At 41.4% G+C, this 15,646-nt stretch overlaps 1 protein-coding gene across 3 annotated transcripts in view; it reads right to left on the bottom strand.

Moving 5' to 3' along the window:
* Positions 1–15,646, bottom strand: part of spg (dedicator of cytokinesis spg) — a 392,951-nt gene that overhangs the window by 235,368 nt on the left and 141,937 nt on the right. For all 3 annotated transcript variants that reach the window (XM_071687033.1, XM_071687034.1, XM_071687035.1), the window contains exons 18-19: positions 12,109–12,352; positions 884–1,070 (exon numbers count right to left, since the gene is read on the bottom strand). In XM_071687033.1, coding sequence (XP_071543134.1) covers positions 884–1,070; positions 12,109–12,352 — 431 coding nt within the window. The remainder of the gene's footprint in view (positions 1–883; positions 1,071–12,108; positions 12,353–15,646) is intronic.

Genomic DNA, 15,646 nt, shown 5'->3' with positions numbered 1-15,646 from the left:
ATATTCCACAATATTCTATGGTCATAACAATGCTAAAAATCCCAATGGCCTACAGAACTAAAAATTCTTAAGATTTTCATCACAATCACAAAAATTACTCTAAGAATCAAAAATTGCCCATAGAGATGAAATACAAAAGTAAAACTTTTGTAAAGTACTACAATCCACTGCACCAGTACAGGAAATTCATGGTTAACAGACCAAACTTAGCTGATGAGATGCAGTACCATGCATCACTGAGCCTTTAAAATGCATTCAAAGAAACAGACCAAAGTACTTGTAGTTCATACAACCAAACACAAACTGACATCTATGCAGGGCAAAACTGAAGATCATGAGATGAAAACACCATGACCAGAAGAAAGCAAAGGTCTAATGTGCAGAAATGTGAACAAGTGAGTGTTGTAGACTGGTGGTCAAAAGGCAAAACTGGCATTATCAATAAATTCAACTTGGAGAGTTGCTGTAAGGTTTCTGTTTCTGTAAATGAACCATCCAGCTACATGGATATCATGGTAGTCTAAAAAGGTGAAATTCATGATTAAACCTTACTTATCTGGCAATATGGTCCTCTCTCTAGTGTTCACTAGGATGTGTCTGGAGGTAAGAAATTAAGATACCCTTGCTACGAATACCCTCCAAAGCTGGAGGGCTTATTTTTGGTTTGTTTTAGTTCTCTGATTTATCTAAAATTGATTTTCATGGTTAAATTTCGAGTTTGCAGATACTGTAGAACCTAACCTATTTTTCTCATTCATGCTTCAAAAATATAATAAGTTTATGAGAACCTACCACAATGTATGATTAGGGGCATAGTTTGCCTGAGAAAATAATTCTTCAATAACTCAAGCATTACCTATCTATTCATAGTTATAAATCTTACCATCATCATCAAAAACTGGTGAGTTTACAGAATTCTTCATGGCATGCAGTTTAGCTCTTGTAAGTTCTCTTGTACTTTCAACCGGTGTGGCATTAAATAAATTACTTAGGTGGTTTGCAACTTCTCCAGGACTTAACACACGACAAAGCTGATCACATGCTCCTTGGAGATGTTCTAGTAATGTTACCTGAAATCAAAATAATAATTAGAAAACTGGCAAAAATACTGGCCGATTAGAGTGACCTGATATAATTCATCAGCTCTTGTCCAATTGCAACAATACAAAATTTTGCACAAAAAAAGCTGAAGCAAAATTCATTATGAAACCTTCCAAGGAGTGAAAATAATTCTTTCAAAATTCTGCAAAGAGAAAACCATTTTAGAATTGACTAAATAACATTTGCAAAATCACCATAGAAGCTATACTGCCATACATTCCAAAATGAAAGGGTAAACAAGATCAAATTCCAAGAAAATGACATTCAAAGATTACATTACTGTCCCAGCAGCAAGCAATTGCCAATCTTGTTTCTTGACTATGAGACTGTTAATGTACCTCTTCACTTTTAACATTACCATTACTCCCATTTGCAGTTTCATGAGGTGGATCATGTATATGTCAAGAATGTCAATCATAATAAGATATACTAATAGATAGCCTGAAATTAAAAATCTTCAATTCCATACTCTGTACTTCAAAGTTTCTTCTCAACTATGCCCCAGCACTAATGACTGAGCATGGGCATTTTATCTGCCACTGTTCTTCGTCCTCAGATGCTGTATATATACACTGCTTTCTCACTACATCTTACATGACAATGGAAAACTGTCTTAAGAAATCAAACATGTACTCAACCAGACTTAAGAAAGTCAGTACATTTAAACATTAAAACACTGATTTGTGGTCAGCTTTCCACTGATAATTCTGCAGAATACTAACTTCAGGTACTAAACAGACCTAAAGTTCACGCAATTGCCTCCTCATCTCAACAATATGTTTACAGACCTCCCCGACTTATGACCTATACAACTTGCGACCATCCGTACACATGATCAGAAAAAATATATACAAAAATGATTAGCATACATATAATACATTTAAAAATCACACTTGGTCATACATCCACCAGTACTAACAGCTGTTTGCATACAATAGTGAATGTCAGATGATCCTGGCATTGTGTACATCACAGCATATCTCTCAAGTCTCGTTCTCAGATACCATTCAGTAAGAGCATTTTTTAAGAGAATCTAACAAATTTTCGTGCTGGATTAAACCATTTTTGCATTAAAACCCCCAAATAAGATGATAAGCAGAGGAAAAACCCATCACATGCTGATAAATCTGGCAAGAAGCTTAGGAAGATGCCTGATTTTGAATTGAAAATGAAGGTAATCACCCTGTAATAAGGAGAAAAAAGTTAAATGTGACTGCATGTAATCTACAATTGTCCCATTTGATGGTCTACACAATTTTAAAGGACAAAGAAAAATACATGAAGAAGTGAAAGGTTCAGCAAGTATGAAGTCTAATAATAACAAAGCGATGACAAGGACCATTCATGAAATGGAAAAGAAGTGGATGCTGTGGATGGAAGCTCAACTTCAAAAATATGTACCACTAAGCTTACTAAAAATTCAAGCAAAGGAGAGAAGTCTTTTTGAGACTCTGAAGGAGCAAGCGGGAGAGGATTACATCAAAAATACCACAACAAGTCAAGGATGATTCAATAGATTTAAAAGAAGATATAGCTTGCACAACATTCAAGTCATAGGTGAAGCAGCATACTTGCCCCTCTTTCCAAGTCTCTTCCATTCACATCCCTAACTACCCCATCCATAAACAAATTAAACAACCATGGAGACATCAAGGCACCCCTACCACAAACCAACATTCACTGAGAACCAATCACTTTCCTCTCTTCCTACATGTACACATGCCTTACATCCTCGATAAAAACTTTTCACTGCTTCTAACAACTTACCAACCACACCATATATTCTTAATACCTTCCAGAGAGCATCTCTGTCAACTCTATCATACGCCTTCTCCAGATCAATAAATGCTACATACAAATCCATTTGCTTTTCTAAGTATTTCTCACATACATTTTTCAAAGCAAACACCTGGTCCACACATCCTCTACCACTTCTGAAACCACACTGATCTTCCCCAATCTGATGCTCTGTACATGCCTTAACCCTCTCAATCAATACCCTCCCATATAATTTCCCACGAATACTCAACACTTACACCTCTGTAATTTGAGCACTCGCTCTTATCGTACCCTTTGCCTTGTACAATGGCGCTATGTAAGCATTCCACCAGTCCTCAGGCACCTCTACATGACTCATACATACACTAAATACCCTTACCAACCAGTCAACAATACAGTCACCCCTTTTTTAATATATTCCACTGCAATACCATCCAAACCCTCTACCTTGCCGGATTTCATCTTCCGCAGAGCTTTTACTACCTCTTCTCTATTTACCAAATCATTCATTGTGGGTGAGAGAGCTTGGGAAGTGAGTCAGTTGTTGTTCGCTGATGATATAGCATTGGTGGCTGATTCAGGAGAGAAACTGCAGAAGCTGGTGACTGAGTTTGGTAAAGTGTGTGAAAAAAAGCTGAGAGTAAATGTGAATAAGAGCAAGGTTATTAGGTACAGTAGGGTAGAGGGACAAGCCAACTGGGAGGTAAGTTTGAATGGAGAAAAGCTGGAGGAAGTGAAGTGTTTTAGATATCTGGGAGTGGATTTGGCAGCGTATGGGAACCATGGAACCGGAAGTGAATCATAGGGTGGGGGAGGGGGCAAAAGTTCTGGGAGCATTGAAAAATGTGTGGAAGTCGAGAACATTGGGCCATTCTATCATCTGTTTCCTTGCCCTACCTCGCTAATATGGGAGACAGCGAAAAAGTGTGAAACAAATATAAATTATTTCTTTATTTCATTTTGCTTTGTCGCTGTCTCCCGCGTTAGTGGGTTAGCGCAAGGAAACAGACGAAAGACATGGCCCAACCCACCCATATACACATGTATATACATACACGTCCACACACGCGAATATACATACCTATACATCTCAATGTACACATATATATATATACACACAGACACATACATATATACACAAGTACATAATTCATACTGTCTGCCTTTATTTATTCCCATCGCCACCTCGCCACACATGGAATAACAACCCCCTCCCCCTTCATGTGTGCGGGGTAGCAATAGGAAAAGACAACAAAGGCCCCATTCGTTCACACTCAGTCTCTAGCTGTCATGTAATAATGCACCGAAACTACAGCTCCCTTTCCACATCCAGGCCCCACACAACTTTCCATGGTTTACCCGAGATGCTTCACACGCCCTGGTTCAATTCATTGACAGCACGTCGACCCCGGTATACCACATCGTTCCAATTCACTCTATTCCTTGCACGCTTTTCACCCTCCTGCATGTTCAGGCCCCGATCACTCAAAATCTTTTTCACTCCATCTTTCCACCTCCAATTTGGTCTCCCACTTCTCCTCGTTCCCTCCACCCCTGACACATATATCCTCTCGGTCAATCTTTCCTCACTCATTCTCTCCATGTGACCAAACCAATTCAAAACACCCTCTTCTGCTCTCTCAACCATACTCTTTTTATTTCCACACATCTCTCTCACCCTTACATTACTTACTCGATCAAACCACCGCACACCACATATTGTCCTCGAACATCTCATTTCCAGCACATCCACCCTCCTGCGCACAACTCTATCCACAGCCCACACCTCGCAACCATACAACATTGTTGGAACCACTATTCCTTCAAACATACCCATTTTTGCTTTCCGAGATAATGTTCTTGACTTCAACACACTCTTCAAGGCTCCCAGAATTTTCGCCCCCTCCCCCACCCAATGATTCACTTCTGCTTCCATGCTTCCATCCGCTGCCAGATCCACTCCCAGATATCTAAAACACTTCACTTCCTCCAGTTTCTCTCCATTCAAACTTATCTCCCAATTGACTTGACCCTCAACCCTACTGTATCTAATAACCTTGTTCTTCTTTACGTTTACTCTTAACTTTCTTCTTTCACACACTTTACCAAACTCAGTCACCAGCTTCTGCAGTTTCTCACATGAATCAGCCCCCAGCGCTGTATCATCAGCGAACAACAACTGACTCACTTCCCAAGCTCTCTCATCCACAACAGACTGCACACTTGCCCCTCTTTCCAACTCTTGCATTAACCTCCCTAACAACCCCATCCATAAACAAATTAAACAACCATGGAGACATCACACACCCCTGCCACAAACCTACATTCACTGAGAACCAATCACTTTCCTCTCTTCCTACACGTACACACGCCTTACATACTCGATAAAAACTTTTCACTGCTTCTAACAACTTGCCTCCCACACCATATATTCTTAATACCTTCCACAGAGCATCTCTATCAACTCTTTCATATGCCTTCTCCAGATCCATAAATGCTACAAACAAATCCATTTGCTTTTCTAAGTATTTCTTACATACATTCTTCAAAGCAAATACCTGATCCACACATCCTCTACCACTTCTGAAACCACACTGCTCTTCCCCAATCTGATGCTCTGTACATGCCTTCACCCTCTCAATCAATACCTTCCCATATAATTTACCAGGAATTCTAAGCAAACTTATACCTCTGTAATTTGAGCACTCACTCTTATCCCCTTTGCCTTTGTACAATGGCACTATGCAAGCATTCCACCAATCCTCAGGCACCTCACCATAAATCATACATACATCAAATAACCTTACCAACCAGTCAACAATACAGTCACCCCCTTTTTTAATAAATTCCACTGCAATACCATCCAAACCTGCTGCCTTCCTGCCTTTCATCTTTCACAAAGCTTTTAGTACCTCTTCTCTGTTTACCAAATCATTTTCCCTAACCCTCTCACTTTGCACACCTCCTCGACCAAAACACCCTATATCTGCCACTCTATCATCAAACACATTCAACAAACCTTCAAAATACTCACTCCATCTCCTTCTCACATCACCACTACTTGTTATCACCTCCCCATTAGCCCCCGTCACTGAAGTTCCCATTTGCTCCCTTGTCTTACGCACTTAATTTACCTCCTTCCAAAACATCTTTTTATTCTCCCTAAAATTCAATGATACTCTCTCACCCCAACTCTCATTTGCCCACTTTTTCACCTCTTGCACCTTTCTTTTGACCTCCTGCCTCTTTCTTTTATACATTTCCCACTCATTTGCATTTTTTCCCTGCAAAAATCATCCAAATGCCTCTCTCTTCTCTTTCACTAAAAATCTTACTTCTTCATCCCACCACTCGCTACCCTTTCTAATCAACCCACCTCCCATGCTTCTCATAAATATAAGTATATGTATATATATTTTTCATACTATTCGCCATTTCCCACGATAGCGAGGTAGCGTTAAGAACAGAGGACTGGGAATTAGAGGGAATATCCTCACCTGGCCCCCTTCTCTGCTCCTCCTTTTGGAAAATTAAAAAAAAAAACGAGAGGGAAGGATTTCCAGCCACCCGCTCCCTTCCCTTTTAGTTGCCTCCTACAATACGCAGGGAATAAGTGGGAAGTATTCTTTCTCCCCTAACCCTGTGGAAAGGGGAGAAAGAATACTTCCCACGCATTCCTCACATGTTGTAGAAGGCGAATAAAGGGGATGGGAGTGGGGGGCTAGAAACCCTCCCCTCCTTGTATCTTAACTTTCTACAAGGGGAAACAGAAGAGATAGTCACAAGGGGAGTGCTCATCCTCCTCGAAGGCTCAGACTGGGGTCTCTAAATGTGTGTGGATGTAACCATGATGAGAAAAAAGGAGAGATGGGTAGTATGTTTGAGGAAAGGAACCTGGATCTTTTGGCTCTGAGTGAAACGAAGCTCAAGGGTAAAGGGGAAGAGTGGTTTGGGAATGTCTTGGGAGTAAAGTCTGGGGTTAGTGAGAGGACAAGAGCAAGAGAAGGAGTAGCACTACTCCTGAAACAGGAGTGGTGGGAGTAAGTGATAGAGTGTAAGAAAGTAAACTCTAGATTGATATGGGTAAAACTGAAAGGTGATGGAGAGAGATGGGTGATTATTGGTGTATATGCACCTGGGCATGAGAAGAAAGATCATGAGAGGCAAGTGTTTTGGGAGCAGCTGAATGAGTGGGTTAGTGGTTTTGATGCACGAGACCGGGTTATAGTGATGGGTGATTTGAATGCAAAGGTGAGTAATGTGGCAGTTGAGGGAATAATTGGTATACATGGGGTGCTCAGTGTTGTAAATGGAAATGGTGATGAGCTTGTAGATTTATGTGCTGAAAAAGAACCGGTGATTGGGAATACCTGGTTTAAAAAGAGAGATATACAGAGGTATAAGTTTGTTGAGTATTCCTGGTAAATTATATGGGAGGGTATTGATTGAGAGGGTGAAGGCATGTACAGAGCATCAGATTGGGGAAGAGCAGTGTGGTTTCAGAAGTGGTAGAGGATGTTTGGATCAGGTGTTTGCTTTGAAGAATGTATGTGAGAAATACTTAGAAAAGCAAATGGATTTGTTTGTAGCATTTATGGATCTGGAGAAGGCATATGATAGAGTTGATAGAGATGCTCTGTGGAAGGTATTAAGAATATATGGTGTGGGAGGAAAGTTGTTAGAAGCAGTGAAAAGTTTTTATCGAGGATGTAAGGCATGTGTACGTGTAGGAAGAGAGGAAAGTGATTGGTTCTCAGTGAAAGTAGGTTTGCGGTAGGGGTGTGTGATGTCTCCATGGTTGTTTAATTTGTTTATGGATGGGGTTGTTAGGGAGGTAAATGCAAGAGTTTTGGAAAGAGGGGCAAGTATGAAGTCTGTTGGGGATGAGAGAGCTTGGGAAGTGAGTCAGTTGTTGTTCGCTGATGATACAGCGCTGGTGGCTGATTCATGTGAGAAACTGCAGAAGCTGGTGACTGAGTTTGGTAAAGTGTGTGGAAGAAGAAAGTTAAGAGTAAATGTGAATAAGAGCAAGGTTATTAGGTACAGTAGGGTTGAGGGTCAAGTCAATTGGGAGGTGAGTTTGAATGGAGAAAAACTGGAGGAAGTGAAGTGTTTTAGATATCTGGGAGTGGAACTGGCAGCGGATGGAACCATGGAAGCGGAAGTGGATCATAGGGTGGGGGAGGGGGCGAAAATTCTGGGGGCCTTGAAGAATGTGTGGAAGTCGAGAACATTATCTCGGAAAGCAAAAATGGGTATGTTTGAAGGAATAGTGGTCCCAACAATGTTGTATGGTTGCGAGGCGTGGGCTATGGATAGAGTTGTGCGCAGGAGGATGGATGTGCTGGAAATGAGATGTTTGAGGACAATGTGTGGTGTGAGGTGGTTTGATCGAGTGAGTAACGTAAGGGTAAGAGAGATGTGTGGAAATAAAAAGAGCGTGGTTGAGAGAGCAGAAGAGGGTGTTCTGAAGTGGTTTGGGCACATGGAGAGAATGAGTGAGGAAAGATTGACCAAGAGGATATATGTGTCGGAGGTGGAGGGAACGAGGAGAAGAGGGAGACCAAATTGGAGGTGGAAAGATGGAGTGAAAAAGATTTTGTGTGATCGGGGCCTGAACATGCAGGAGGGTGAAAGGAGGGCAAGGAATAGAGTGAATTGGAGCGATGTGGTATACCGGGGTTGACGTGCTGTCAGTGGATTGAATCAAGGCATGTGAAGTGTCTGGGGTAAACCATGGAAAGCTGTGTACGTATGTATATTTGCGTGTGTGGACGTATGTATATACATGTGTATGGGGGGGGTTGGGCCATTTCTTTCGTCTGTTTCCTTGCGCTACCTCGCAAACGCGGGAGACAGCGACAAAGTATAATAAAAAAAAAAAAATAAATGTATCTAAGTAGGAGAGATGGCCAGAGAGCATTATTGGATTACGTGTTAATTGATAGGCGCGCAAAAGAGAGACTTTTGGATGTTAACGTACTGAGAGGTGCAACTGGAGGGATGTCTGATCATTATCTTGTGGAGGGGAAGGTGAAGATTTGTAGAGTTTTTCAGAAAGAAGAGAGAATGTCGGGGTGAAGAGAGTGGTGAGAGTAAGTGAGCTTGGGAAGGCAACTTGTGTGAGGAACTGCCAGAAGAGACTGAGTACAGAATGGAAAAAGGTGAGAACAAAGGACATAAGGGGAGTGGGGAGGAATGAATGTATTTAGGGAAGCAGTGATGGCTTACGCAAAAGATGCTTGTGGCATGAGAAGCGTGGGAGGTGGGCAGATTAGAAAGGGTAGTGAGTGGTGGGATGAAGAAGTAAGATTATTAGTGAAAGAGAAGAGAGAGGCATTTGGACAATTTTTGCAGGGAAATAATGCAAATGAGTGGGAGATGTATAAAAGAAAGAGGCAGGAGGTCAAGAGAGAGGTGCAAGGGGCGAAAAAGAGGGCAAATGAGACTTGGGGTGAGAGAGTATCATTAAATTTTAGGGAGAATAAAAAGATGTTTTGGAAGGAGGTAAATAAAGTGCGTAAGACAAGGGAATCAATGGGAACATCAGTGAAGGGGCTAATGGGGAGGTGATAACAAGTAGTGGTGATGTGAGAAAGAGATGGAGTGAGTATTCTGAAGTTTTGTAGAATGTGTTTGATGATAGAGTGGCAGATAAAGGGTATTTTGGTCGAGGTGGTGTGCAAAGTGAGAGGGTTAGAGAGAATGATTTGGTAAACAGAGAAGAAGTAGTAAAAGCTTTGCGGATAATGAAAGCTGGCAAGGCAGCGGGTTTGGATGGTATTGCAGTGGAATATATTAAAAAAGGGGGTGACTGTATTGTTGACTAGTTGGTAAGGTTATTTAATGTATGTATGAGTCATGGTGAGGTGTCTGAGGATTGATGGAATGCTTGCATAGTGCCATTGTACAAAGGCAAAGGGATAACAGTGAGTGCTCAAATTACAGAGGTATAAGTTTGTTCAGCATTCCTGGGAAATTATATAGAAGGGTATTGATTGAGAGGGTGAAGTCATGTACAGAGCATCAGATTGGGGAAGAGCAGTGTGGTTTCAGATGTGATAGAGGATGTGTGGATCAGGTGTTTGCATTGAAAAATATATATGTGAAATACTTAGAAAAACTAATGGATTTGTCTGTAGCATTTATGGATCTGGAGAAGGCATGTGATAGCGTTGATAGAGATGCTCTGTGGAAGGTAAAGAATATATGGTGGGGGAGGCAAGTTGTTAGAAGCAGTGAAAAGCTTTTATTGAGGATGTAAGGCATGTGTACGTGCAGGAAGAGAGGAAAGTGATTGGTTCTCAGTAAATGTTGGTTTGTGGCAGAGGTGCATGATGTCTCCATGGTAGTTTAATTTGTTTATGGATGGGGTTGTTAGGGAGGTGAATGCAAGAGTTTTGGAAAGAGGGGCAAGTATGCAGTCTGTTGTGGATGAGAGAGCTTGGGAAGTGAGTCAGTTGTTATTCGCTGATGATACAATGCTGGTGGCTGATCCTTGTGAGAAATTGCAGAAGCTGGTGAATGAGTTTGGTAAAGTGTGTGAAAGAAGAAAGCTGAGAGTAAATGTGAATAAGAGCAAGGTTATTAGGTACAGTTGGGTTGAGGGACAAGACAATTAGGAGGTAAATTTGAATGGAGAGAAACTGGAGGAAGTGAAATAATTTAGATATCTGGGAGTGGATTTGGCAGCAGATGGAACCATGGAAGCGGAAGTGAATAATAGGGTGGGGGAAGGGGCAAAAGTTCTGGGAGCATTGAAGAATGTGTGGAAGTTGAGAACATTGTCTTGCAAAGCAAAAATGGGAATGTTTGAAGGAATAGTGGTTCCAACAAAGTTATATGGTTGCGAGGCGTGGGCTATAGATAGAGTTGTGCGGAGGAGGGTGGATGTGTTGGAAATGAGATGTTTGAGGACAATATGTGGTGTGAGGTGGTTTGATCAAGTAAGTAATAAGAGGGTAAGAGAGATGTGTGGTAATACAAGGAGTGTGGTTGAGAGAGCAGAAGAGGGTGTTCTGAATTGGTTTGGTCACATGGAGAGAATGAGTGAAGAGAGATTGACCAAGAGGATATATGTGTCAGAGGTGGAGGGAACGAGGAGAAGTGGGTGACCCAATAGGAGGTGGAGAGATGGAGTGAAAAAGATTTTGGGTGAAAGGCGTGCAAGGAATAGAGTGAACTGAAACAATGTGGTATACCGAGGTCAACATGCTGTCAATGGATTGAACTAGGGCATGTGAAGCATCTGGGGTAAACCATGGAAAGTTCTGTGGGGCCTGGATGTGGAAAGGGAGCTGTCGTTTTGGTGCATTACTACATGACAGCTAGAGACTGAGTGTGAACGAATGTGGCCTTTATTTTGTCTTTTCCTAGCACTACCTCGCGCACATGCGGGGGAGGGAGTTGTTATTTCAAGTGTGGCGGGGTAGCGGTGGGAATGAATAAAGGCAGACAGTATGAATTATGTACATGTGTATATATGTATATGTCTGTGTGTGTATATATATGTATACGTTGAGATGTATAGGTATGTATATGTGCGCGTGTGGATGTGTATGTATATACATGTGTATGTGGGTGGTTTGGGCCATTCTTTCGTCTGTTTCCTTGCGCTACCTCGCTAATGCGGGAGACAGCGACAAAAGTAAAATAAAGAAATAAATATATATGTGTGTCTGTATATGTATACATTGAAATGTATAGGTATATATATATGCGTGGGTGGGCTTCTATGTGTATACATGTGTACATGGGTGGGTTCGGCCAGTATTTTGCCTGTTTCTTTGCGCCAAATCACTGATGCAAGAGACATTGATTAAGTATAATATAAAACATGAAATATAAAATTTATATATCCCAGAGGTAAGGGAGAAAGAATTCTATCTCCATATTTCCAGTGCGCTGTATACGGCAACTAAAAGGGGTGGGAACAGGGGACTGGAAATCCTTCCCTCCAATTTTCATTTTTCCAGGAGAAGGAACAGAGAAGGGGGTCAAGTTAGGATTTTCCCTCAAACGCTTAGTACTCTGTTCTTGACTCTAACTTGCAAATGCAGGAAATGGCAAATATATTTGAAAAAAATATATATTATATGTTTAAACACAAATACATGCTTATCACAGAAGAACACAAAACATGCAAACATTAAGAACCTATATAAATATACAAAATAAAGATGATTGGAACCGAAAACAATTAATACCATTAATGAAACAAGAACATACCTGAGAAGTCTGAATGTTTTCTAAATGCATGTTTAGCATGTGTGCAAATGATTCAAACAAAGTATCCACATCAACCCTAAAGGAGTCTTCATTCTGCCCTCCCGTAGCTCTTGCAAACAGGAGCCGTGACTGGATGATGAACTTGAAGATGTATTCAAGGGAGCGAAAACACCTCATGATGGGTTCTTGCTTTTCTGTTTGAGGACAAAGGTCCGACAAATGCTTCACACAACTGATAAGACCCCTATAAACAAAATTGAAAATATGATTAGTTTACATTTCTCAACTAAAGTCCAACAAAAAAATTACTCCATGATATCTTATCTATTCTATTATACTTGACTGCCATTTCCAGCATCAGCAAGGTAGTGCCAGGAAACAAGAATGGCCCATCAACTCATATATACACATATATATACATATACATAAGTACCCATACATGCACATATACATATATTCTATATTTATCATACTTAATTGGTGTTTCCCGCATCAGTGAGGTAGCACCAGGGCACAGACAAAGAATAGCCCATCCACTCATACACACACACACACACACACACACAAATATATATATATATATATATATATGTTTGAAGGAATAGTGGTTCCAACAATGTTGTATGGTTGCGAGGCGTGGGCTATGGATAGAGTTGTGCGCAGGAGGATGGATGTGCTGGAAATGAGATGTTTGAGGACAATGTGTGGTGTGAGGTGGTTTGATCGAGTAAGTAACGTAAGGGTAAGAGAGATGTGTGGAAATAAAAAGAGCGTGGTTGAGAGAGCAGAAGAGGGTGTTTTGAAATGGTTTGGGCACATGGAGAGAATGAGTGAGGAAAGATTGATCAAGAGGATATATGTGTCGGAGGTGGAGGGAACGAGGAGAAGAGGGAGACCAAATTGGAGGTGGAAAGATGGAGTGAAAAAGATTTTGTGTGATCGGGGCCTGAACATGCAGGAGGGTGAAAGGAGGGCAAGGAATAGAGTGAATTGGAGCGATGTGGTATACCGGGGTTGACGTGCTGTCAGTGGATTGAATCAGGGCATGTGAAGCGTCTGGGGTAAACCATGGAAAGCTGTGTAGGTATGTATATTTTGCGTGTGTGGACGTATGTATATACATGTGTATGGGGGTGGGTTGGGCCATTCTTTCGTCTGTTTCCTTGCGCTACCTCGCAAACGCGGGAGACAGCGACAAAGCAAAAAAAAAAAAAAAAAAAAATATATATATATATATGTGAGGATTGGTGGAATGTTGGCATAGTGCCATTGTACAAAGGTAAAGGGGACAAAGGTGAGTGCTTAAATTACAGAGGTATAAGTTTGTTGAGTATTCCTGGTAAACTGTATGGGAGGGTTTTGACTGAGAGGGTGAAGGCATGTACAGAGCATCAGATTGGGAAAGAGCAGTGTGGTTTCAGAAGTGGTAGAGGATGTGTGGACCCGGTGTTTGCTTTAAGGAATGTATGTGAGAAATACTTAGAAAAGCAAATGGATATGTATGTAGCATTTATGGATCTGGGGGAGGCATATGATAGAGCTGATAGAGATGCTCTGTGGAAGGTATTAAGAATATATGGCGTGGGAGGCAAGTTGTTAGAAGCAGTGAAAAGTTTCTATTGAGGATGTAAGGCATGTGTATGTGTAGGAAGAGAGGAAAGTGATTGGTTCTCAGTGAATGTAGGTTTGCAGCAGGGGTGTGTGATGTCTCCATGGTTGTTTAATTTGTTTATGGATGGGGTTGTTAGGGAGGTGAATGCAAGAGTTTTGGAAAGAGGGGCAAGTATGAAGTCTGTTGTGGATGAGAGAGCTTGGGAAGTGAGCCAGTTGTTGTTCGCTGATGATACAGAGCTGGTGGCTGATTCATGTGAGAAACTGCAGAAGCTGGTGACTGAGTTTGGTAAAGCGTGTGAAAGAAGAAAGTTGAGAGTAAATGTGAATAAGAGCAAGGTTATGAGGTACAGTAGGGTTGAGGGTCAAGTCAATTGGGAGGTAAGTTTGAATGGAGAGAAACTGGAGGAAGTGAAGTGTTTTAGATATTTGGGAGTGGATTTGGCAGCGGATGGAACCATGGAAGCGGAAGTGAATCATAGGGTAGGGGAGAGGGCGAAAATTCTGGGAGCCTTGAAGAATGTGTGGAAGTCGAGAACATTATTTCGGAAAGCAAAAATGGGTATGTTTGAAGGAATAGTGGTTCCAACAATGTTGTATGGTTGCGAGGCGTGGGCTATGGATAGCGTTGTGTGCAGGAGGGTGGATGTGCTGGAAATGAGATGTTTGAGGACAATATTAGGTGTGAGGTGGTTTGATTGAGTAAGTAATGTAAGGGTAAGAGAGATGTGTGGTAATAAAAAGAGTGTGGTTGAGAGAGCAGAAGAGAGCAGAAGTGTTTTGAAATGGTTTGGTCACATGGAGAGAATGAGTGAGGAAAGATTGACAAGGAGGATATATGTGTCAGAGGTGGAGGGAACGAGGAGAAGTGGGAGACCAAATTGGAGGTGGAAAGATGGAGTGAAAAAGATTTTGAGTGATCGGGGCCTGAACATGCAGGAGGGTGAAAGGCGTGCAAGGAATAGAGTGAATTGGAACGATGTGGTATACCGGGGTCGATGTGCTGTCAATGGATTGAACCAGTGGATGGAACCTTGGAAGCAGGAGTGGCCATAGGGAGGGGGAGGGGCTGAAAGTTCTGGGAGTGATGAAGAATGTGTGGAAGGAGAGAACATTATCTCTTACAGCAAAAATGGGTATGTTTGAGGGAATAGTAGGTCCAACAATGTTATATGGTTGTGAGTTATGGGCTATAGATAGGGTTGTACTGAGGAGGGTGGATGTGTTGGAAATGAAATGTTTGAGGACAGTATGTGGTGTGAGGTGGTTTGATTGAGTAAGTAATGAAAGGGTAAGGGAGATGTGTGGAGAGCAGAAGAGGGTTTGTTGAAATGGTTTGGACACATGGGGAGAATGAGTGAGGAAATATTGACGAAGAGGATACGTGTCTGAGAAGAAAGGAACAAGAAGTGGGAGACCAGATTGGAGGTGGAAGGATGAAGTAAAAAAGATTATGAACAATCAGGGCCTGAACATACTGAATGATGAGAGGCATGCCAGGAATAGATTGAATTGGAATGATGTGGTGTAGCGCAGTCGACATGCTATCATCGAACTGAGTCAGGGCATGTGAAGTGTCTGGGGTATACCATGGAAAGTTCTGTGAGGCCTGGATGTGGAAAGGGAGCTGGTGGTTTTGGTGCATTATTACCTTCCTAATGTGGGAAATGGCAAATATGTACGAAAGAAAGAACATTAATAATAGAAATGATAATGAAAATTCTATTAATAAAACTGGTACAAAAACATTCATCATTATCTTATCATGACTATGATTATAATCATTATCAATTATTTCCATCATTATCATTTTATTATCATGACATGCCTACTGAAAATGGGAAAATCAGCATCAGTGTGACAGTGAAGGTTCTCATTGTTTTAAGCCGTTTTCTTAGAGTTCTAGCTGAGCAAGAGCTATGTGCTG

Source organism: Panulirus ornatus, chromosome 43 (assembly GCF_036320965.1).
Source record: "Panulirus ornatus isolate Po-2019 chromosome 43, ASM3632096v1, whole genome shotgun sequence".
Taxonomy (NCBI): domain Eukaryota; kingdom Metazoa; phylum Arthropoda; class Malacostraca; order Decapoda; family Palinuridae; genus Panulirus; species Panulirus ornatus.
Note: the sequence above shows the minus strand (reverse complement) of the source record. Positions and strands in the feature narration are given on the sequence as shown.